The sequence below is a fragment of the Tauraco erythrolophus genome, chromosome 1 (genome assembly GCF_009769465.1).
Source record: "Tauraco erythrolophus isolate bTauEry1 chromosome 1, bTauEry1.pri, whole genome shotgun sequence".
NCBI lineage: Eukaryota > Metazoa > Chordata > Aves > Musophagiformes > Musophagidae > Tauraco > Tauraco erythrolophus.
Genome location: NC_141465.1, coordinates 68,125,391 through 68,151,017, shown reverse-complemented (window position 1 = coordinate 68,151,017; position 25,627 = coordinate 68,125,391). Strand labels below are relative to the sequence as shown.

At 44.2% G+C, this 25,627-nt stretch overlaps 1 protein-coding gene across 1 annotated transcript; it reads right to left on the bottom strand.

Annotated features, from left to right (window-relative positions):
- Positions 1 to 3,641: 3,641 nt before the first annotated feature.
- On the bottom strand, positions 3,642 to 24,915 carry ADPRHL1 (ADP-ribosylhydrolase like 1). Its single transcript, XM_009989457.2, is given in 8 exon segments — positions 3,642 to 4,422; positions 5,165 to 5,297; positions 8,448 to 8,575; positions 11,643 to 11,783; positions 14,334 to 14,459; positions 20,799 to 20,963; positions 24,701 to 24,851; positions 24,853 to 24,915. Coding segments are annotated over 8 exon segments (1,065 nt in total). The 3' UTR covers positions 3,642 to 4,264.
- Between the last annotated feature and the right edge of the window lie 712 nt (positions 24,916 to 25,627).

Below are 25,627 nucleotides of genomic sequence, written 5' to 3'. Positions count from 1 at the left end.
CCTAAGAAGTGCCCAGTATATTCAGAAACACATGTAGGGCCATCAACCACCATGATTTAGGGTCGTCTCTGATCTCTCAGAACAATGGTGGAACCAGATGCCCTGCTTACCTCTCCCCTTCCAGACTACTTTGAGTACAATAAATGGCCACAGTAAAATACAGACTAATCCTGCTTTCAGTGAGGTTAGCAGAGCCAAACTACTGTTGATTGTGAAGGGAAGAAGATCAGATCCTCTTTACTATGAATTTTCAAAGTAATTAATCGCTTATGAGCTATAAAATTCAAACAGCTTTATTAAAATACATTACTAATGAGCTCTGTTCAGAGTTTTCCTTTTATGCTTTTGGTCAAATATAGGCTAGAGTGTGCTTATAGGATGCCTTCTGAAATGTAGCATTTGTGGGAACACTGCATTGTCTTAAGTACCAAGACATTTTGCATGTGTTGAATGCTGATCTGTATTCACCGGGAAGCAGATGAGCGAACAGCTATGGCACCTTTTTAGGGCATCTGCGCTTCTTCCAAAATGACTGCACCTGCAAACCAGTGTCACAACTGTGTGAACCTGAGCAAGGGCTGTGGTACAACGACAATAAATTCTGAGACCGCCACAGGAAATGTGGGTAGTGATGAGACTGCATTGTTCCAATGTTTGGAAAACACCACGCTTCCTCCTCAGGGAAGAAGGGCGAAAGTGGAGGGTTTTTCATGTTTGAGAGCATGACCACCATTTCTGACAGGCCAAGACATCATCCCTAATATTTCTTCACCACCTTTTCCCAAGTTGCATCATGCTGTTCTTAAATTATGTGACCTATCAACAAAATATAGTCATCTCTATATAAACTATAGCCAACTCTAATCCCACCTATGGCCGGAAGGAACTGGGCAGGTACTCCCCGTGCCTAGTGGGAACCTCGCACCAGCAGAAGTCACTTCCCAGCAGTGTGAGTTTTGCCGGATGACAAGGCAGATACTTGGCCTCCTCCCTGGTGCTGTGAAATGGCCTAGGGCAGACTTCAGCATCCTCCCCTAGAGACACTTGTTTTCATTGTTTTTAACACGTGTGATGCTGCCTTGATGTGCTGACGGTTTCTGGAAGTGCTGCTGCATGGTTTTCAGCATCTGGAGGACAGACTGCTTGGACCTTCAGAGGAGGCAAGGCCACCTTCAAAATTTTCCTGTCTTCTTGGCCCCCGAATAATTAAGATGCGTTGAGACAGGCAGTTTAGTTATTTATTTACAGGTTCTTCAGTGACACTTATCATGGCAGCATCAGAGTGGCAACAGCCTGATATGCTAACAGGCAGCAGTGCAACCCTATCCGGCTGGCTGGCCCGTCCCAGGGAAACCTCTGCAGCAGACACTGCCATGTTGCGGAGAAGAGGAGAGCTGACGTACTGTGGCAGAGGGAGAGGAGCCAGCGCTCTCCCCCAGCCCTGCCCGCACCCTCCTCCACCAACACACTCCTGCCTTTCTGCTCTGTTAGGGCTCTGGAGGCTGCTGAGTAGGGGAGTGGGGTGGTGGCACCCTGTGGCATTTGCTAAAAGCATATGGCTGCAAGAGTTCTTGGTTTACTGTCTCTGGTGTGGGAAAGAGAAGACCCTGTCTCTTGACCCTGAATTACATGTTAAATATCCGACCACCATTCTGCACAGCCTTGCAACCTGAAGGACTAGCTGCTGCGGGGGCAGCGCTGAGAACAGGGCATGGGCAGGAGGAGGCAGTGTTAGGGAGGCTTCATCAAAAGACAGGAAAAAAAATTGGAAAACACTGTCCGACTCGCAGAAGCTGCCAGAGATCGATGGACTGCTCTGACTCGTTGTCGGTTGGCTCCGGGGAAATAGCCATGTGCTGGAGCACGCAAGATGCTGCATCCCGTAGGTGCCCTTGTCCCCGGGCATCCCCATCACTACCCAGCTTTGTGTGGTGTTTGGTTCAAAGGAAGGCAACCGGGAGCAGCTCTGCCTGCTCGGACCAGTGCACAGGCCCTTTTAGTGTTGTCAGTGACATGATGGCCAGCACGCCCCTCGCCTCAACAGCCGTAGAAATAGTGCTTTACATGTTCAGTCTTTGGCAACCACTTTTTAAGTTAGATTGTCTTACTTGTCTCTGAAACAAACTTGGTCCTCCCCAGCCTGGATAGAAGGTAAAGCGGGAACAGTTACAAATGCTCTCCTTTTTGTGTGTGTGATTTTTTTTTCCTAAAGGAAGAAGAATAGCCAAAGTACTAGAGAAAATTCTACCTCATGCAGGATATGTTCTCTTCTCTTCTCTATTGCTGAATTTATTACAGAGGCATGCTAAACAAGAAGGAATGTTTTTAGAAAGTCTTGGTATTCTCTTAAATCAAAAGCTACTGACACAAATGCTCCTTTTGGTTTAACGTATCTCCAAAGCAAACAAGAAAGCACCTTGCGAAGCTGCAAAGAGAAAACATGCTCAAACGGTGTTTGAAGTAGCTCATAGTACAGAAAACCTTTTTGTACAGATATTGTCATGCAGGCTGCTACTCATAACGACAGGGATCACCTACTCCTCTTTCTGCCACATGGCATCCCAGTGACAATTCCAACAATTGCTTACATGGAAAAAGGGGTAGGAAAGTACTTATGTATTTTTAGCTATCTTTTTAAAACGCAGTTCAGCAGCTGGAGAAGATAGGAGAAACCAACACCACATACGCAATCACTCATGGTGGAGATTAGAAAGTGCTACGTAGACCTCAGTTCTGAACTTCTGAGGTAAAACATAGGGTTAAACACCAGGGACAAACTCTGCGATCACGTCTTCTGTGTCATTTAATTGAGGAGTCCAGATTTGTGCCCATGCTGTTGTGGGTGCATTAGAATCTCCTTCACCGAGGTCTACTGTTTACTTTGTCTGCTGTGTGCAACTTTTAACTGAATCATAGCTTGTTGGTTTTCTTGAAAAAAAAAATAAAAGAAAGAAGAACAAAGAAAAAAGGAAAAAGGAAAAGTGGAAAAACAAACAGAAAAAGAAGAAGAAAAAGAAAAAGAAAAAAAAGAAAAAGAAAAAGAAAAGAAAAAGAAAAAGAAAAAGAAAAAGAAAAAGAAAAAGAAAAAGAAAAAGAAAAAGAAAAAGAAAAAGAAAAAGAAAAAGAAAAAGAAAAAGAAAAAAAGAAAAAGAAAAAAAGAAAAAGAAACAGGAAAAAAGGAAAAAAGCAAGAGGGAAAAGGGGAAAAGGGGAAAAAAGGAAAAAAATAAAAAAGGAAAAAGAAAAAGAGAAGAAGTTGTTGAAGAAGTTGCAGAGACAAGGCAAGGAAAGGAAAGAGGGAAAAGGGAAAAAACATAAAAGGAAAAAAAGGAAGAAGGAAAGAGGAAAAAGGTAAAGCAGTTGTAACTATTTTCTTCCTGGGGTTTTTGTGGTGCTCAGACTTGTTAAATGTATCACAGCCTGACTGCTGACCTATTACAACTGCATGAAGACCTCAGCCAAAAATTCTGATACTGATACAGCAACATATAATCTGCTCAATCTAAAAATAAAGAATGATGCTTAGAAAATAGTGTAAGATTAATTTATTTACAAATATTTCAGTCAGTTATATTTAAAAAAACCCTTTTGTTCTGAAGACTGAAGAATGATAAAAGCGTAATTCAGAAATTTTAAACCCACTGATGCTTCGCTGTTCCTTGTGGGTATTTTTAGTGTTGGCTTTTCCTTTTCTGGAAGCTTCTAATGTAACAATACCTTGCACCACAGTGCTGATGCGAGGATCAGTGGTTCATTAAAAGCTAATCTGTGAGACTTTAGGTTTACAAGCGTTACAGACACATTGGATTTGAGAACAAGGAAGAACAGCAGTGGTGAAAGGATTGTCAAATATACAGAGAATATCCCCATAAGTGCGTACTACCATTAGTTTTGCAGGAAAGCATTAGTTCTGAAAATTAATTTTGTATGTGTAATTACTGGTCACAGCTGTTTAGGAAGTGATATTATAGCAAGTTAGACTGAAGTCAATCTAAAGAGGTTTTATTTATTTTTTTTTCAATTTGAGATTATCTCACTGGTTTAACCAGCACTCTTTATACCCAGAAATCCCTACACCTGTAAAAAATCCAGAAAGACCGTAAATATCTAATCAGTCTTGAACAATTCAGCTATCCTCGCTTGCACATGATCTACATACAGCCGTTCAGACTAACCCTCAGCTAATTCCTTTGCTATGAACGCTGGTCAGCTATCTACAGGGTTTTATGTAGTCTTTATAGAAAGAGAAAATGGCAGAAACCGCTTTACTTTTCCTCCGTGGATAGCCGGTAAAGATTCTCGCCCAAGTACTCCAGCCTCTCCCGTTGTTCCAGGTCCTGGTACAAGCCTTTGGGGACCTTGCTTAGGCCATAAACCAAGCCGTACAGGCAGCCGGCAATGGATCCGGTAGCGGCGCTTTCTCCTGTGGGTTTAAGCACAATTACAACGATCTCTTAGAGTCACCTTTGCGTACACAACCAAAACCCGCGCTGCACAGGGAAGGCGATATCATGCCCTGGAGCATGTTGGGGACACTTTGGGTCAGTCCCAAAGGCTTGCACCACCTCGTGTCCTGCCACTGGCAGTGCCAGGTGAGGAAGAGAGCGGCGTCAAGGCAAGGATGCATGTGCTTTTTGGGGAAAATCCACTCCAACACGATAGCTCTTGCAAGAAGCTAGGAAAAAAGGACAGGAGAGTAGTCGCAGAGTTCTCTGCCAATCTCTGGACTGAAAAGCATGCCTTCCTTCCCGACAGCACAGCAGGGCACTGCACACGCGTTAAAGCACGTAGCCGCGCTGATAGATCCGATGCCCTGCGCGATGCCTGGGGTTGTGCCCGCCGCACTCTGCCGCACGGGCTGGGCCGTGAGCTCTCTCGGTTCCACCAGGTGTGCTTAAAGGGTCGCATTGCCAAAGGCAGCGGCGTTTTGGCGGGGGAAGACGCAGCCCTTTACTAAGTCATACCACATTTACTTCTCATGCACCTCTCAAAGCTGTGAGACTGACGGAGGAACACTCAAAAGGCGGTGTGAAGGGCTCGAGGGCTTAGGAGTTAAAAACAGGGCACCAATCTGACAGGCAGCGTGGCAGACGGGCCGGCAGCAGCAGCCGGCAGCCGGGAATTCTCCCTCCCGTGGGGCAGCAGGAGGCACGGGGGACCCTCACCTCCGTGGAACATGGAGCGGTTGCAGAGCTCCGTCCAGTCACCGCCGCAGCCCAGCAGGGCGTCGTAGGCGATCATGGGGGCGTCGTGGCCTCGTCTTCCCCCTCGGCCTTCGGAGCTCCACCGCCTGTACGTCTGCGGGAGAGGCGTCGGGGTGTCAGGGTTGGGCACTGGGAACAGGGCGCGCGGGAGCTGCGGGACAGCGTCTCCCCGGCCGTGGGGGAGCAGCTTACGTCTGAGGGAAGGAGCTGTAGGCTGCTCCGTGGGCTGCACCACTGCCCGCAGTGCGGGATGGGCCGGCACAGCGGCAATCATAGGAAAATAACGGGGAAAATAATTTGCGAATGTATGAAACATTTCTTCCCCAGGAGAAGAAAGAAGGAAAAAAAAACCAAAACCCACAGTGAGGTTTGCAAAGGAAAATCAGATTTTCTCTAGAGGAGGGGCCTTCAGAACTCACTTTTTCCTGCCTGAAATCCCCAAATTAACTCACCACTGATAGATTCATAGTAAAAGAAATCCCTTCCTTTAAAGGAAACAGGCAACTTTACTTCCTGAAGTTTAAGTTACAATATAGTAAATCGAGTTGTTGCTGCTGGGCTGGCTCCTGGCTTCTGCAACACGCGTGAAGGGTTTGCATTTCTATCCATTCACTTTCACCTCAGCCATTACGTACTTAGTTGTGATTTATCTGCACGTACGTCAAACAAGGCAGAGCTGGACTTCAGCTTCACCCTGCTGCTTTCTTTTCTTTTTTTTTTGCAATCTAGAGAGAGCATTTATGTCTTTAATGCCGTCCTCTGACACATGCAGACTTTCTAACCTTATTGCTGCTGTTTGGATGCTGGTGGAGCGGTTCTGACACGTGTGACACTACCAAAGGCAAGAGGACTAAGCGTGGAGGTGCTATTCTGGGTGCGCAGGCAGCCGGCTCAAGTGTCGCTCCATTTAGCCCTTAAGAACGCTGATGCTCTGCATCCATCTGATGTCATCTTGCCTTGCTGAAACAACTTTGCACTAGGGATAGCTGTCCTTGGGACCGAGCCTTTGGGGACTTAACTGCACCAAGGCAGCATTTCTCAAACGTTTCAAAAGTGCAACCTCCTTTTGCCTCTTGTGCCTTTGTGCAGCCCTGCGATGCGGCACCAGCCCAGCTTCCCTAGGGCAGGCGGGCAAGGAGCGGCATCGCTGAGTGCATGGATGGGGGTCTCAACACGCACTCCCTCCTGCTAAGGCACTGAGCTGCTGCCAAGCCCTGGAGGCAACTCACACGTCCCCTTCTTGATGTAAACCTCTGTGGTCAGTAATTACAGCTGCCTCTGACTTCCTCACCCTCCAGGAGTTGACCCACTGCTGGCTAGCGCTCCCTTTCCATCCATTTTGTTTCCCTTTCTGTGTCTTTTTCCAGTGCTGGTTTAAGCAGCTCCATCTTACAGGGACTAGATCCTCAGAGTCTAATTGGCCTGGATGGCTACAATTTGGTTCCTCTCTTATTTGTTGCACATTGTGTCTAGCCCAGAAAGCGAGCAGGGCGAGTGATTTGTTTGCAGAAGCAAGGTTGATCCTGAGTGCAGCGCAGTTTCTGCCTATTCACTGTGTATCTAACATGTCCCAAACGCTCATGACTGAAAATTGATTTACCCTACATTGGCCTGTCTTGGATTTATATATTCAAGCAGGGGTAATTTGTCTTTTATCCCCTCATTTCTAGTTATCACCAAATTTAAGCTATATACCTGCTTATATGGAATGTGGTCTTTGCTGCTTAGCATTTCGAAGTGTAATTTCTTTTAGAGAGGGAAATGGCCTTTGCAACATTCTCAGATCAATCCAAGACACATTTGAGGGCTTCACTTTCACATTTCCTGCAGAAAGGTGCACCTGGTGGAGCAGGAACATGCATACAGCTGTTGGCAACAGCGGTGCCAGATGTTGGTTCTTTATTAATTGCCTGTAGAAAGGTAATCGGCTACACCTCCAGACACAAGTGAACAGTTAGTTTGGAGGGAGCATGAAGGAAAGCACCTCTGGGAAAAAGGCAGGCAGGATAGTTATCTTCTCCTCATTTATTCTTTCCATGGCTATTAACATGCTCAGCTTGTAAGCAAATTAAGTCTCTCGACTTCTGCCAGGTGTGATCTCTGGTTGGCAGTGGAGTTTGAGGGTCAAGCAACATTTTCCTTTCTTGTGCATCAAAATAAACAGCTCAATAGGCCAAACTATTTGGGCTAGGGTAATGAAGGTAACCTTTGTTTCTGCATGAGGAATTCATGCAGTTCTCTCCTGAAATGATCACGGGGAAATACTGTTGGATTTAATGTCTCCTAAAGCTCTGCTAAGACTCTGGTAGAACTGGAAGGAACAAAAAATTAGTAGCAAACTCATGTTACTGAATCAATAAAATAAAATTGGACAGGGATCTGTTCTTTGTGTTTAGAGTGAGCAATTTCTTATTATCCACAGTCAATCTTCCATTGGCACCTTTCACTGCGTAGATAAGCACCTAAAAATATATGAAGTGACTTCTCAGAATAGAACTGTACTTTAATAGTCTGGAAAAAAATGATTGATTTATGGGAAAAGGTGACAAGAACCACATACTTATTGCTTAGCTGCTAAGTGGAGAGCTTTGAGAGGTGCCAGCACGTATCAGAAAGCTGTAAACACCAGGGAAGAAGACAGATAATTTCTCTTGAGTTAAGAAGATACAACCAGAAGTCATGAGGCAAAAGAAAGATCATGTGTGCTATAAAATAGTATCCCCTGGGACGTGGTGAAACACCATCTCTCAAGACACTTAAAACTAGCCTGGGCACGGCCTGTGTTGGCAGAGAATTGATTAGGGCGGCTGTCTTGTGTTCGAAGGACCATGACCAAGTCCAGCTCCTAGTACCCAGGGAGATTTCTATGGGACTCGGGCTACAGCTCCATTAGGCTGTAATGGGAGCCCCCTGCGAGACCTTTGCCTTTTCCACCCTCAAATGGCTGTGGCTTGTGTTTTGGGCCTGCTTTGGGCATCAACACATCTGACTACTAAGTCTGCCTCTCTGCACTGTTTCCTCCCACTGCAGCAACTCCACGACCAGTGGCAGCAGCTTTTTTACTCTAAGACATACTCAATGCAAGGATGGGAGTTGTTTTTCCTTTCTTGAAATTTCAGAAAAAAGTGAAGACTTCCTCACTGCTGTGGCCCTGGAAACAGTTGAAAACAAACCTGGTGTGCCTCTTTGAAAATACCTCTCTTGGTTCAGAGCCTTTCTGAGCGCTTTCTGCAGTTGCAGTTACCTTTTCTCTCTCCTCTGCGTCATAATTGTCCGGAAAGACAGGTTTATTCTGATTTTCCTCGTTGATTTCTCTCTCCTCCAAATAAAACTGCCACTTGGCTTCGAAGTAAAACCAGTGCTCTTGATATTCTGAATGCGAAAGAAATTAACGATGTGGTATTTCATCTTAGCAACATTTTCAGTTCCACTTAAATAAATTTTAAAGTAGGTGACAGTATTAACTGACCTGAAAAACTGGGTATTTTACAGTAACATACATTAAATGGGCCTATGTACTAAGTATGCATTTCAATATGAGGGGGAACATCTAACTGAAAACAGAAGATGCGAAAAAAAGAAAAAATAAATTCAGAATCTTGTGCTATTTTTACGGTATATTAAAATTACATTAAGATACATCAAGATGAGATTTTTAGACAACTAGCTAAGGAACACTCCAAGGCAAAGATAAAAGTCAAAAAAAAGAGAGAAAAAATCAACTCTATGCCAATTTTCATATTCCTTCACTACGATTAAAAAATCTCTAAAAATGCTTTCACGTCCTAAATGCAAATTGTCTCCTACCTCAGTTATCAGTTTTTATTCACATAATTTCTCCAGTATTTCTGTTCTGTTCTCACAGTATTTGTGTATGGTCTTTCAGGAAAAGACAGATAGGTAAGACCAAAATTTCCGTTTGCTTATATTAGAACACATATCAAACGTAGTAAAAGGGATAAATAGCACACACATCTGCCATCTGTACCCAGACAAATAAGCTTTTTTTTATTTTTTACAGGTCTTTTTCCTTTTTGTGTCACTTTAGGAAGAGCATTTTTAATCGTGCTTAACTTTGTGCATGTAAATAATCTTATTAAATTCAGCTGATTTTCAAGCCCATGCTCTGGTTCGACCTTTTCATAAAGGCTTAAAAAGGCACGTAAGTCACTCTGATGTGTTAAGCACGTACGTACATACGCACCCGTGTGCAGAATAGAGGCCTGAGAGAAACCCTGCCTGGGAAGCTGGCGGGGTGAGGAGTAAGAAACCAGGGAAATGGGCAAGACCTCTATGCCAAAGCCAACTTGCAATTCAGTATGAGACTGTCAGCATACAGTTTAAAATAAAAGTAAGCGTTGCTGATTTTTCCCTGTCTCTGTCCTGCTTGGCGGCTCAGTTGTGTGCTCCAAGTGGCTGAAGAGCGTGCACACGACCAAACCGTTTCTCTGAAGGATGTAATCTGATTATGCTTCTTTTCCTAAAATGCCATACAGGTGACCCTCTTTGGCAATTAAGATCTCTAAAGTAGAGTTCAACTCCATGTAAAAAAATCCAAGCCGTCGTATCTTTCACACTTTCACAAGGTCGCTGGTTCCCCAGCCCCAGACAGGGATGAGCCTTCAACCACGTGGCCCTATACGCCTGGGAACACCCAGCTGCCCTTTTTCCAAGTCCATGCCCTTGTTTTGCCTGATTAAAAGGAAGGTGTTCACTAGAACCCTAAAAAAGGAGACATGTTTAGAAAAACAAAGTGAAAATGCACTCACAGCCATTAGGCCCAGGAGACTGTCTTGAGGAAAAAAAAAGTCGCGCACAGAAAATGGTGGTGGTGGAAGTAAACTACCGACACCCGCTCCAGCAGCTAAGACTGCTTTTAGAAACACAGGTGACCCGGCAGGTTTCATTCCTTGTATTTTTTTCCAATTTCCCCCATGACCATAAAACATGATTGCCTCAAAAATGAACGTTTTCTACACATCAACTCAGCGAGCAAGGAAGTGTGATTATTCCAGTGCGCAGGCTTGGAAACAAAGGGATTAAGCAATTGCAGGAGATTTTGGTTGCGTGGATATCCCTAGCGAGGCTCTGCCCCATCCCTTGAGCCCAGCCTGTTGGGTCACATTCAGGTCCATGGGACTATCTGGCAACTGAATATCAGAGAGGGGTGGTGAGCCTTCTGCAACTGAACACTGTGTTCATTATCCGTGGGGAATAGTGCAGATAAAAAAGAGTTTTCTAAAACTGGACGACTCTGGCAGGATTTCTTTGCAGTGCATCTCCCCAGCCAAGGAGCTTAACTTTAATGCAGGAGACTTTTCCCGCTACCAAAATAGGATGAAGCTCAACAATACGGGTACTAGCCGGAGAGCGTGCCTCAGGAGCCTCTCGCGCATACCTCCACGCTGAGGGGTCCTGCTGGGGTGGAGTGACAGGGACCTGCTGCAAAGCCACTCAGAGAGGAGCTCACTCACGCTAATCCTGCACCTGCTCCTCATAGGTCTCGGCTAAAAAATCCCAGTGTGCAATGAGACACAGATGAAAATGCAGCGTCTTTCAGAAAGGCTCCCTGGTCCTCCTTTTGGATTTTAAAGTGGCAGCTTTCCTTCCCGGGTAAATCTTCATTTCTGAGTGCTCCTGAGTAAAGTTTCCCGTTGAATTCACTCTTTCTGAACAGCCATCCCTCGAGGGGAACAGAAAAACCTCTTTCCTCAATGTTTTAATGTAACTAACGATACTCGCCTGCCCACGGCAGGTCTCACCGTTACAAATGCATCATTCACTGAGGCAGGAGAGGACTAGAATAGCTTTGTCCTGAAGATTGCATACGTTAGTAAAGTAACAATATCAAGTTCAGTAGCTGTGTTACACTCAGTTGTTTAAAAACAAGGATACAACAGGTTGTATCTTAAATATTTGTTCAGAAAAGCAACAAATCAAATCTGAATTTGTGGTCAAAAGCTAACTCTTGGTCAGGACACATCTGGAGGTGAAATTTTCCTGGTGAAATGAGGAATATCAGTGGGGTTTCTTATTGAAAATATTGGACCGTGCTAACTGATGGAGGGGAGGCAAATAATTCATATCTCAGCAGTCAATTTGCCTAACAACCTGCTAAATATAATTTCCTCCTTCCTCCCTGCCCAGCAATCTTTGAAGACTTCCTAAAAATAAATATGTACAGTAGGGCATTATCATTGCTATTTCTCTTTGTATTTTTGCCACCCATATACCAGGCACCTAATGGATGGTAGAAGAAGGTGGCCACCACCTGTGAAGAGCTTACATTCTGAGAAGAGAAAGCAGGAGGACGGCCTGCAGAGACAGGGGAGAGGAGGAAAGCAGCATAAATGGAGAGACTGGGGAGCGATGTTTCTTCAGTGTCTTTCTAGTTGAACATAGTTTTAAGAAAACAACTCTTTTGATTCAGCTATTTTACCTGCCATGTGGCGAATGGTCTTCTTGCAGTATTCTTCAGCCATAGGCACAACCTTCATCATCTCTCTTCCCCACTGCACAAGGGGTTTCCCTTGTATTGCGTATGCCACAAAAAGAGCTGTGCATAGGGACCCTAGAAAGCCTGGAATTCATAGACAAAAATTACCAAAGCGCAGTTGTGCTCTTACCATCCTTGTCATGTCTTTTGTAAAATCATTAGTGGAATGCTTCATGGCCTTTGGATAGGTTAACGAATGCACATAACCTGTCTCTGCTGGTTTGCAGGCTGGCTCACGGCATGTTGAGATTCTTGGCTAGCGAGTGGTGCCTGTTGGTTTACATCTTGTTTTACATCGAACGAAGCTTCTGTTCTCCATGGTGTAACATGACAGAAATTGAGGTGTGGTCAAAAATAAACATCATCCACTAATGTGGTAGTGAAAATCTTCTAATTGAAGTCACATGGATTAATTGACTTGCACAAAGTGATTCGATTACAAGCTGTATCACCTTGCTTACAGAGTCATCCAGCTCAAGGGCTGTGGTTGTTAGATCTAACACTATTTCTGGCTCATTTTACTCTAAGGAGTCAAGTCCATGTCTTATTTGGACAATTGCTTCTTTCCTCTAAGTGACAAGTCCATATCACCTTAGAGGAAAGAAGCAATTTTCCAAATAAAATATGGTGTCTGCCTGCCCAGGTAGGTCTTCCTCTTCGGTTATGAATATACTTAAGATGAACTTTTGTTAATGGGCACTCAGCGCTTCCACGATGTCAGGAACACAGAGGGTTGTTTCTCATCTTTGCTTGTGCTCTTGGCATTCTGTCAAAGACAACAAAACCAACCCAGTGCAATGTGCAAAAGAAAGTTAAGAAAACAACTCAGTCATTTAAATAAGCCCCAGGTGAGCAAAGTATTGATGCGTGTGCTTGTCTTGGTGCATTGATCCAAAAGTGTTTTCTCATGCATAGAGATAAGCATGAACTTCATATGTTTTACTGAAGGTAAAACCAAATTCTTTTAGGATGTTACAAGTCCAGACGAGACGATTGCTCATTCTCTCTGTCATAAGACCTGCGATACTGGGTCAGGCCAAAGGCACTTCTAACCCAGGATCCAATAGATGCTTTCAGAAAGAATAAAAACCCAGGCAGGGCCAGCTCAAAGGGTCTCACTCAGACAGACAGCATCTAACCTGACTGTCATAAAGATCCTTGAGTGTCACATTCAGCATGAGGGTGGCAGCAGCGGGTTCAGAGGGTGAAGCAAAGAGCTAGCAGTGGGCAGCGGGTGGTGAAGAAGGTGATAGAGGCTGGGACATGCCCAGAAGGTTTTTGAGGGGCTGGCAGTCTCTTCTTGCACACTCCCTGGGTAGCCCCTGTACCCCTGTCACTATTGCCCTGCTCCTAGAAGCCCTTGTGTAACCTCCTGCACCTCACCAGGGAAGAAAGCAAGCCCCAGCCCAAGTTTCTGGCTCTGCAAATAATGCCAGTATGGAGTAAGCCTAGTTGATTTGGCTTCTCCACTCCCCAGAGCTTCTGGACTAGCTTAGGAGCCTTTTTAATCGCACAGCTTGATTGCTTTTAACAGCAACAGCCTTTCTCATCTGCTTGCCCGGTCCCTTTTGAACCCAGGTGTATCTGTGGTCTTTGTGGCTACCTGTAGCAGCAAAGTCTGCGGCTTAACTTTGCATGACAAGGGGAAGTATTTCCTTTGTCTCTTTCAGTCCTGACTGACATGTCAATTAGGTTTTCCCCATTTTTGAGTTATGAGAATCACAACTGATGTTTCCCCGGCACCTTTCAGGACGGTAGTGAGGTCCACGATGGCCCTTCCATCCCTCTCCTCCCTGCTTCCCTACCGTGCTACTTGTCTCTTTTCCCAGCTGAAAATTCCTTCTGAGTGTAATTTCTCCTTGTATGGAAGGTGTTTGATGAATTGGATGGTCCTTGCTGCCATTTTCTGGTTCTAGTAAGTCTTTATGGATCTTTATGTATTGGCTTAATGATATTTTCTACTTTGCTCGGGATTCTTTTCCTCTGATTTTATGCCATCCTGATGGCTTTTCTGACTGCATCAAAGCACTGAGCGTGTTGAACATGTCACCATTCATTATGGTTTTATTTATTGCTGTTCAAAGCAGACAGAATGAATACAGGCTTATATAGCATAAAATTATCAGAATGACAGACCTGAATATTAAAAACATTAAATCTACTTATTTATGTTTTGTTTGGAGAATGTTTCAGATTGTGTCCTAAAATATGTGGAGTTAGATTTTTTGGCTTTCTACCTTTACCTACAGTGATTGGATATGACAAAACCTGTCAAGAGAAAAATGTTATTATCCCCTGAACCATAAACTTGCACGATAACAGTGAGTCATTTAGATGTCAATCCTAAAATTTGATCAGAGCAAGTGACACGAATATGCTTTGAACAAGTTGGATTGTGTTTAGTTACTTGGGATTTTAGGAGGGAAAAATCACATGCCTGAGATTGCAGTTTGCAACACCATGTCAGTAACATAGACACGTATATACTATCCAAGCAAAATTCAAACTAAGGCCTTGGAATCTGCAAAGCAGAAGCAGTTTATCCAAGTGAATTCACAGGAGCTGTGTTAGTCCCCACAGAAGTGAAAAGCAGCCCTAGGGCCTTCAACGCGCCGGTACGTCAGCGGACATTACCTGTAGGATGGTTATGAGTCATTCGTCCGCACTCAATGCTCACTTCAATAAGTGACTCCAGCCTTTCCGGCTTCCAGTATCGCATCCCTAAACACATCGCTTTTGTGGACGCTCCAAATCCAGAGCCTAAAGCAAAAAGATAATGCCAAGCATTTAAAAGGAGACTAACGATACATAAATATGTTGATGAAATGTGAAATGAGCACGTTTTATTAATTCAGCTTGTTACCCAACAATTTCAGGTATCAAGCTCATGCGTGGGAACTCCTCAGGGAACAGGAGATTAGCATGCAAAGCGAGTTACAAATTTTGAACTTTTCTTGTGAGGAATTTTGTTTCTACAGAGTCGTTCTGGTTTTACAGGCATATTCCAATACTCTCAAGTGCTATGAAGAGCGTAGCGGCTTCAGAAAGCAGTGTGCTCTCCTGTTCACAGCACTTGTTTGAGTCAAACTCTCATTCCGTCTTGGCTGACACTGCTATTTTGCTTGCTCTGGGTGTCAGCACTAGAAATGGCAGTTTGAGAAACAGATACACTTTTACTCTGCCTTTATTTTAGTAATCTTCATGCTGAAAGGACAAAATTAAAATACTTTACATGAGTATCACAGCTGATCTTACAATTTTAATGCATGCTTTTCCTAAAGAGCCCCACAGGTAGTTTGCAAAATGGTTTCTGCTACGTACAAAAATAATTCTGCTACATACAGAAGTTCCAAAAAGAAACTAAAGGCTACGGAGCCAGGTCCTGCAAAGTCAGGCAATGTCAGAACTGAGCTTTCCTGTGAGACCTGAAGTCAGTGCTTGTGTGCACACTCATTATGGTACAGCCTGCACTTACTGGTCTTGGGAATTTCTGTCTGGTGTAGCACGGAGTTTATTTATTGAATAGCAAATTCAGTATTCTTTTAGTCCTCAGCACTGAGTGCATGATCCCGGGTGTTCAACTTTTAAACACTTTGTTGAATGGAGAGTTAAATTTACTAATGAGTTTCTCTGCAGTGCTTATCACAGTAATATCAGGATCCCACAGAAGTTTTAATGAGCTTATCTTCACAAAGCACCAGAGAGGTGATTATCTCCTCTTTGCAGCTGGTGAGCCAGTGCCCGAAAAAGCATTAACTCGTTGTAGGAACCCATCCTGAGATGGATAGGGTTCAATTTTTCAAAGTACTTGGAGTTTTTCACCACTGTCTTTGCTCAACCACACTTCCCAGTGACCTTGGGTATAGCTGAGAGCAATCAGCATTTCTCCACTTGGTTCCTGGAAGATAAGGGACATATTTATGCTACCTAATTTTAGCATCTGTGGATCCTGCATTAGGAGCACAGTCCTTCTGTCTTTCCCTGATAGGCAGCATGAGAACGGCTGTATCTCCATTAATCTGTATGATGGCATAGTAGGAGCAATTCATGGGCCAGAGTGAGTTGAAGCGGCAGATGCTGAGGAGCCAGGGTCAGGGCTTTTAGTCACCTACCTTCAGAGGAGCCCTCGGCTGCTCCCCTGGGCTGTGCCCACTGTGGGTGCAGAGTACCAGGGGCTGTCCTGCAGCACTGCTTGCCGTTTGGTGTCATCCCAAGAGCCTCCAGCTCAGATGTCCTAAGATCATGAGTGTGATCAAAACGCGGTAGTGGGGTGACAGGGAGATTTGCTTCAAAAGTACTTGCCTGAGCCAAAATGTAACACTAACATAAGCCACCCACTGGCATGTCCAGGTGCAATACAGACCAATCTGAATTTCTGTCTTCAGAGAAGAGCTCTTCTCCCTGGAGGTCAGCTATCCTGAGTGAGCACTCTGGTTAAGTGATCTAATTAGATTTGTTCCCTTTGTCCTCAGAGTCCAATGTGCAAATTTAGCATGCAGTAACTCTTCCAGTGGGTTTAACCACCAAGGGCAGTCTAAACAAGGCCAAACATCTGATCAATGTGACATGAAAGGCTTTGCAAAACACCATTTTATTCCTCGCAAGCTCAGAGCTTGCTTCCTCCTTGCTAGCCTTCTTGATGCCAGTGAAAGACACCCTCTCCATGACACCTTTGGCCACTGCTCCTGATGGAAAGGATGGACACTTGTCCTGCAAATGTTGTGTTTGCCCCTGTACCTCACATATGCTGCAGCTGTAGTGCCTGGTTATTAAGCAGCCAGGAGCAGACAAAACTGTCTGCCTATCCCACAAAGCACATGGAAACCACAAGGAAGAGTCAGGAAAAAATCCAGTCTTCCAGAGCACCAGTCAGCTTAACTGGGAGAACGTATCTTCTCCTGTTTGCAAGATCAAACTCTTCAGTAAGCCGTCTGCTGTCATAGAGCAGCAAATGAGAGTCTTCTTCACTGTGCAATCTGGGTTCCTCCAAAGGACACAATCCATGCTGGTTATCCAAGAAGGAAGGGTGTTGTGCTACACAGAGCTGCTAATTAAATAACATCTCTTAGTACATCCAAAGTGAAGATGCACAAGAGTAATGTGACTGCTGGTCTGAAGGAGCTTGTCTTTACAACTTCATTGTGTTCCTCCAGTCTAGGGAATTGTACCAAAACCTTCAACACAATTAGACAAGCAAACTTGGTAACAAAAAGTTCTATCACATGGAGCAGCATTAAGCCTGGACAGGGCTTCAGGGGCTTAGATGCTGTTAGCTCCTGTGTCTCAGTATCTACCGTTTGTATCAACCAAGTAAGGGACGGCAAGACTAGTCCAAGCAACAGGTGAGACATGTGTAAGAACGTAAGGACTGTCCTCTGCCATCAGATCAAAGGTCGACCTAACTTATCATGTCTGACAGTGGCCAATGGAGAGGATACTTAAGAAGAGTAAAGGCAAATTATGATGACGCTACCCCTTGTACTAACTAGCCGCTGACAGTTTGTCTCCCTGATCCAGGAGGCAGCTGGCTATTCATCTTTCTGCTTAATAACCCTTGAAGGATTTCCCTTGGGTAAATTCACCCAGCTCTTTTTTGGACTCACATGAACGGTAGCATCTGCAAATTGGCATTGGAAAATAGTTGTGCAGCTTAGTTAGGTGTTGTGTGAAGAAGTCCTTCCTTTGCTTGCTTTGCATGCGTGATCTGCCAGTCTCATTTGAAGTTCCTGTTTCCTGTGCTGGAGAGGACAGTGATTTTTCTCTGTCCCGTTCATTTTCTCCAAGCTATCTATGACTTTACAGCTATCTACCATGCTGTCTCAGACATCACAGCCTATGGAAGCAGTTTTTCACTAATCCAACCATCCTTCCTCATATCCTTTCTAGTTGTCTTACACCCTTTGGGGGGTGTATTATTAGATTATATACAGTAATCAAGAAGCAGCAGCCACAGATTTATACAGCGGTGTAAACATGTTTTGTGTTTTGTTCTCTGTTCCTTTCCCAGTCATTTCTAATAGCCTGTTGCTTTCTGGCTCTTAACTGAGCACTGAAGTGATGTTCTTGTGGAACTACTATAGCTCCATAATCCCTTCCCTGAACAATAATTGAATCAACAACTGCAGCTGTGTATATAAATCAGGATTTTTTCCTGCCTCATGTATGACTTTTCATTTACGTGCATTGCGTTTGGTTCTGCTACTGCACCACACAGTTGTTCATCATTGCAAGCATCTTCCATAGCTCCTATTATCTTTGACTTCGCTGACCCACTATGCACTTGCGTTCCCACATAGTCTGTGGACATGTGAATAGAGGTCCAACACAGGTACCTCCTTCTCTATGGAGAAGACAGACTGAAATCTCCTGCTCTCATTTACTGTATTTTAAACCAGTGTCTATCTTAGGAGAACCTCTTTGTTATCCTGTAGCAACTCACTGCCTTATCACTTATTGCCTTTGGTGAGGGACCTTGTTGAGTGCATTTGGAAATCCTAACAGACCATCTTCACAGTACCTCCTTTTTCCTCCTGTTTCTTGGCTACTTCATGAACTTTCTAATAGATTTCTGAGGTGTGACTTCTCTTCACAAAAGCTGTGGTGACACTTTCGTATTACATCACTTTCATTCACGCACGACATTATTCTCTTTTAGTATGTAATACCTCAGTGTGCTTTTCTTCCATCTGTAGAATGATAAAGATCAGTTTAACAGCTACTAAGCCCTGAAGTGGATGTGTCTTTTGTGACTACAGACCGTTCTGCATGAGAACTCAGAGCCTGGTCCCTTTATCTCCTGTCCTTCTGCAGCTTATACTTTTCCATTTTTGCTCCCCAACTTTCTGCATTTAACCAATACTTTTTCCTCATGCTCTTCTACCAATGCCACCAGCAAAAAGGCACTGTTCTCAAGTGCTGCTAGGAAGCCCAGCAGCTGCTCCAGTAGCTGCAAATAAAGACCTGCTTGGATGCTGCTGCCTCAGCCTGAAATACATGAGATACAGGTAGAGACAAGGTGCCATTAGACTGGCCTTTCTCAGTGGTTCCAAAAGTACATCTCTTGCTCAAGGGCCACCACCTTACTCGGATTTTGGTTCCAGCTCTCAAACATCAGCGACTCCCTTCTGAACAATCCAAGTTTTTGGCAATGGAATAAACCATTTCTACCACGTCTCCGAAACAGTGGACTCATCTGCATCAAAACTTTAAACAAATGCTGACAGAAAATGAGGAAAACACTCAGTGGTGATAATTTCAGCCTTGAGCTCATCAATGCCATAAATTGGAAATGAGTTCTTAAAATGGAAGGTGTTAGATGACCTTGGACAGGTCTTCTAGTGGTCACAGGAATCTCACCAGACTTTAACATGATTGGATACTTCTGCAATGAGTGTGGCAATGAACATGACAGCAAGTGGTAAAGACACACATAGGGCAGTTTGACTTTAGAACTCAGTGTGCTGTCTATACCCACACGAATTTGAGCAAGGGAGCTCCACACAAGCAATTCGGGATTACGTATTTCACTATTTCATGAAGGCTGGCACGTGATTTTTTTTGCTAGAAATGAAATAAGATAGAGTGACCACAGGGAAAGAGCATTTTGGTTCCAGCCCATCCAAGACACCATCCGAATGCTAGGCATTAAACTCTGTGGAATGTTTTTGCCTCTAAAAGAAATTTGTGAAAATTCAATTAAGAAGTTGTTTATGTCCATAGCAGTGTCAGGCCCCATGGCAGGCGGAACATCTCCACTTCAAGTACTGGTTCTTTTGCTCTCAGGGTGAAAAAAATGCTTCTTGAGATGTTCAGGATGATATTTGTCAGACTAGATGGAGAAGGTGGGCTTTAACTGCCACGTCTCAAGGCAGGAATTCATTTTAGATAATTCTAGCCCAGAGAATCCCAAAAGCAAATAGTTTGTCATGGAAAAAGCTGAGGAGGAGGAAGGCTAAAAGAAGAGATGTAGTTTCAACACAGCGACAGGCCAGGGAACAGCTGTGCTCCACTACTGGAGGTGTCGAGAGCTACTCAGGGCCACCGTCAGTCCCACAATTACTTTGATCGAATTTTACTTACTGTCAATCAGAAAACATACGGCAAGTGCCAAAGGGGCACTTTCTCAGATCTGCCTGGCTAATAGCAGGGTTAGCAGAATAAAATGGAGAGGGCATCTTTTTCCTTCCCAGCAGCCGTTGTGAGGAGCAGAGGCCGAGCAAGACATGCTTTTTGAGCCAGAGAAAACTGGCTACAGAGGCCCAGAAATAGCCATGGCATTATGCCACCGGGTCTCTGCCACGGTATTGCATCAATATGCAACACTGTTGAGCGGTGCCGGTACGCGCTGCGTTGGTAGATCGTCTCACTGACACAGCGCAACATCTGCCTGAGCTGCCATCGTCTTGTAGCTGTCCAGGTCTACTTCCTCTGGTGATGTATCTCTACAGGCTTTCAACATTGATTGCGCTGTATGGATATGGGTGTATGTGTACGTGTGTGCACGTAGCTGCATCCATGCTATTTAACTTGAAGTAGAAATTAAATTCATCATAAAATTAAATTATCATAAAGAGAAAGAGAGAGAGGGTCACGGGTAGGGAAACAGGGCTAGGCGTATTAGGGATTGTCAGCAAAACAGTCAAAGCTGTTAGCAGGGCATTCACCTGGAGAAAAGTCTCTGATTTCTCTCCAGTGAACATACTGGTGCATAGAGCATTTCACAGGCTCGGCTTTTTGTTTCAGATCTGCCATGGCTGAAAAGGTCCAAGACTACAAACATTTAAATGAAAAATAGCAGAAAATATTTCTAAACAACCATTAAACTCAAGGACAAAGGTCTGGACCCAGAGGCACAGAGCCAAGAACAAAGTCTCTTTAAATAGATGTTAAAGAGGGAAGGGTTCATTTACGAGAGGACATAGTGCCCTACAGAAAGAATTCCTGGCAGAACTCTTGCCATCCTCAGGCAAACATGGAAATGTTTCAGGGGTAGTAGCCTTTGATGTCAGGGGGAAAAAGGAAACAATTTCCATATAGCCACAAACACTGAAAGCATACATTATTCGAGCCAGGATCTATAAATGGAAAGCGGTACTGTACCCTTTTCATTGAACGGTGTGTGCCAAGCGAGAAGGTAGTTGTCTGGTTTTAATTCCCTGCAGCCTTCGATGGTAGCAGGGTCTGGCCGCCTCCCCGAGAGCTTGTCAATAGCATCCACGTAACGTTTCACCAGCTCCCGGTACAGGTCTTCTAAGCACCAGTAATCTGCTCGGAGGAGGGAAGAGGAGGTTGCTATGTGAAGGCAGAAGAGCAAGAGAGCACTGACAACAACAAGCAAGCTCACTGTGCATTTAAGAAACATTCCTATTTCCACTTCCAATACACTGAGTCCTGGTCCTGGTGCCACCATCAACACATTTTTACACACCATGAGAGCGGGCTGGAGGGAGAACCGTCTCGTCTTTCTGTTCCCATCTTTTCCTGCGTTCCTTTCCACTTTTAATTCCTTTAATCGGGAAGATGAAGGCATTCTGTTTATCAACAGTAGCTGCGCAGGGGCTTTATTTAGGCTCCATGGTGTGAAGTATTTAGAGGTGTCTGACCATAAGGTGAGGGCGTGGCTGCTGCGGGGACTGTGTGTGTGCATGAAGCCAGCTGTGCCTGGTTCAGCCCGTGCCTTTGCTGTCATTTGCAGATGTGAATCCAACTTAAAAATGAAAGCCTATTATTTTTAAATTATCACTGAATTGTTTTAAAGAGGTATGTATGATTAAACACAAAAGCAAATTGGTGACCCTATTTCTTAATCTATATTTTATACTTATTTTGTCTAAAATTTGTAGCTCTTTCTTGCAGAGATCCCAATATCTTACATCAGTACAGTAAGCAGAAGGGCGAGCTTTTATAAAAATTATAATAAAGATCAATATGAGTAGTAAATACCTACAGTCTGTAGTATTTCCAGCAGACAGATTTCTTTCTGGAATAAGTTCACTAGCGATATCTGCTTATTAATTATTTTTACCAAGGCCTACAGTCTTGCCTAAGGAGGAATCTTCCCCTGTTAAACATATACTGTTTCTTTAGTATAGCTGCCTCTCTCAGCTGCTGCTGCGTATTGTTGGGTTGAAGAGCCCTGCCTTCGGCTTTTGCCAAGGAAAACCTTCCACTGGCATCTCTTGCGGTTGTGTAATCACTGGGAACTGAAGAGGTCATAGGGATTTGTCCATTTATATGTTTCTATGCACTTAAAGAAACCTCGTTTAATATTGGTTTGACTCACAGATTGAATGACACAGCAGGAGAAGTTTCTTTCAAAAATATCTTCATTTTGTCAAAGATTGGTGATTTATTAAAATCCACAGAAGAGATTTAACTTAAGAGAGTGTTTGGAGCCCCATAAGCCAGAGCCACTCAAAAGTACCAACTTAGGCAGGACAGGCGAATAAAGAAGATGCAGAGTAAAACCAAGATTCCTCTCCTTTCACATAAAAAATCACCCTATCAGTTACACCGGCCATCCCCCACACAATCCTAGAGGAACAAGATACTTTCAAGCTGTCAAGCCTTTCCAGATTTAGCAAGGAGCAGGATTTACCACCTGGTAGCTCTGCAGAAGCCTTGTCCCCAAAGCCCTGTGGTCCAGCACCTCTGGGCTGCCCAAGCCACCATGGGTCCCACACCTGGAGCCAGCTGCCGTCTCAGCTGTCAAGTCAATATGACAGGTTCCTTCTTTAGAAATGACCCTTGTTTTTTTAAGACCCATGTTTAAGTAAGAGAGGAAAAGGCATTCCTCATTGCAGGGGTACTTCCTCTGCTTTTGATGATGGCTGTTTTCGTTCCTCCCTTATGGGACAGATTCCTCCTGGAAGTAGAAGTTTTGTTTATCCTTCATTGTGGGATCAACCTTCCCGTTTGTGCACGTGGTGGATTTGGGGAGCGCCAGCTCAGTCTGCAGCAGCGCCTGCAGCCTCTGCCTGCTTCTGGCCACGGCCCTCTGGGGATGTCCTCCGTGCAGCCAGCAGAGCACTGGCCAAAATCACCTCCCTGGCTGAGAACTGCGTTTGTCCTTAACACAACCCAGCCTGCAAGTGTCCTGCATGTACCTGGCGGAATGTGCTCAGAGGATGCTGCCTGTGGCCAGTGGGCAGCCAGCCAGGTTAATGGGACGTGTGGCGAGGGGGACAGTGAGGGACAGGAATATTTTTGTTACTTACTCCCCTTATTTGTTTTTTTTTTTGGTTGATAATGTTTCAGACACACAATATATTCTTTAAAATCTACCTCTGCAGCAGTGAGGGCTCCCCACCACATGAGGAATGCAGGTCCCCGGGGCTGGCAGCAGCTGCCTTCAGCCTCACGGACCCACGTGAACCTCCTTTAAACTTCACTCTGTTGATTTGGGTGATTTTGCACATGGACTGGACCATGACCAAGCCCAGTGGCTTTTCTGCATTCCCCTTGCCGGGAGGAGACACTGCTGCTGGCAGGAGCAGTTCTTTTTCCTTTATGGGAAGCAGAAAGAAGGACTGCTTTCCCGCGTTCACCAACATTACTATGAAATGAAGATCTTACTAAAATTCCTCACACCAGCTTGTTGCTTTCTCACCAGTCCATAAAAGCACCTTTTTAAAAAGCTTGTCTGATCAGGCCACAGAAACGAGAGTGTAGGATAAACACAGCTGATGGAATTATAGCTGAGACTTATTTCTTTAGAGCCACAGTACTCCTGCTACATTTAGGAAATAAGACTTATTATTTACTGTTAGTCTAACTAGCTTAATTACCCAGAAGTTCGGGTTTTAAAGAGTTCAATAAGCAAGAAACATATGATATGTATTTAATCATAGCCTATATTCAGAAATATGTTAGTCATCTTTTTCTTGATAGGCTGACATCTTGCCCTTATCTTTAGTGTATTAGCTACCCCTTAAACCATTGGTTAGCTAATAGCCAAGCATGAAGTGTCCAACACACTCTTCAACTGATCTCTGCGTACTAAATTTAGAGCAGATTGGAAGCAGGCAGATAAAACGGCGAAAGAGAAGCACAAGAGAAATTTCATTGACGTGAAGTATACTTAGCTATATCGTGAGCTTCTGCTGCTGTTAGTTATCCAGTGTTATGTGTTTTAAGAAAAATCAGAAATATTTTTACAGAGTTAAAAAAATTGATTCATTCCGAAGAGGCAACATTATTGCTGAATGGTCACTGTCTTCTGCTGTGGATGACAATCTCGACAGTCTCAGAAGCTCTAGTTCGATGGGTAGGCTGTCAATACAAATAGTGTTGTACCTTACAAAAGACTGTTCCTACCTTAAGAAAAAACAAATGTTCTCTCTCGAACTATTGTGATTTTAGAATACCTATATTAATAACTCCCACTATTCTGATAGACTTTATTATAAACATAGTATGTTAGAATATTTTTTGGACTAAAGACACAGAGCTCTCCTTATAAAGCAAATTGTTCGTTTTCTGGCCTTGCAAGGTGCAACCCTTGCTTGAGGAGCAGCTAAGAGGAGACAGGGATAGTGATTTTAGCCTGAAAGAGGTAGTAAGGTGACTCTAACTCCAGCCTGGAGTTCTGGACATAAACATGTTAAAAACGCAGTTAGAAGAGCTCTTATCTTTTACAAAAGAATTTCTAGTGGCTATATTATTCCCTGACATATTCCAGCATACAGATAATCTACTTAGCAATTCTTTTTGTTGTGCTGGACATGTGGTATTTTAGTCTTTAAGCTTTAACCAGCTGTATAAATCTAGGGAAAACATAGGAGAGCCCCTCCACACTCAAGAAATCAAAACCCTCCAGTTTGTGTGATGGTGGCAAGATTATGCTCATGGAAGTGACAAGTTAATGCACATTATCGTTCACATAAGCAGCATTTCTGACACGCTTTCTCACGACTTCCCCAACACTCGGCTTATTCTAAGAAACGCGGCAGCTTGACAATTTTGTTCCTTTCCAGACTGCGTTGCTAGTCCGTCGTACCTACCTGTGATGACAGCCTCTGCCGTGGCCATGTGCATGAGCGTGTTGTCACTTACTGGCCACTTGTCGGGGGAAAGCACCAAGTTCTCAAGCCCTCCAATTTCCTTCAGCTCCTGCTGGATTTTTGCCCCTAAGGCATTGTTTTCTCGGGAGAAAATTGCGATAACCGAGAGCATCCCCTACCCCAGCCAGCACAAGCGCAGCCTTAAATTTATCCATCTCCGAGACACTTTTCCTTTTCCTTTTGTCCGAGACAGCCGCCGAATCTTGATCTTCCTTTGTTCCTTGCCTTTGGCTCAGCTCCCCCGACACTTTATATCAGCCATTGTGTCACACCGAGAGCGCTCTCTATAAGGCAAGGACTTCCTTTTCTGGCTCTGCAGATGCCATCTCTTGTCCGGGATCCGATGGAGAGGAAATATTTCATAACCCAGGGATTTTGCAGGGGCTTTGTTCAATGAAACTGCAAGAGCAGACCCGCAAAGCCAAGTGCAAAAGCCTCGTTTCTGCAACCCAGCATAAAGCAAGCCAGGAAATCCTTAGCCCTACCCAGCGTAAGTAACTCTACACCCAGAAAAACAGATGTCCCCACAGGGGTGTTTATTTATTTAATAACTTGTAATTCATATATTTTCCTGTCCTTTTTTGATATTCTGGAGTCAGCCTCCCTTTCAGGACCAGTCGGAAGAAAAGACTGTAACAACAGGAGTTTCCAAACTCTGTAAACACTAGGACAGGTTAGGCAGTAAGAAATCAATGCAGACGACCTCTCCCGTTTCTAATTATGCCCTATGGTGATATTTTGTCAACAGCTTTCCCAGCCTGTCCCACCTATTACAAGAATGTTCTGCTAATTCACTACCCCTGGATAAACACTGAGCAAAATACCAACTTCAATCCCACGCCTCTTACTCCCTGGCAAAGACCGACT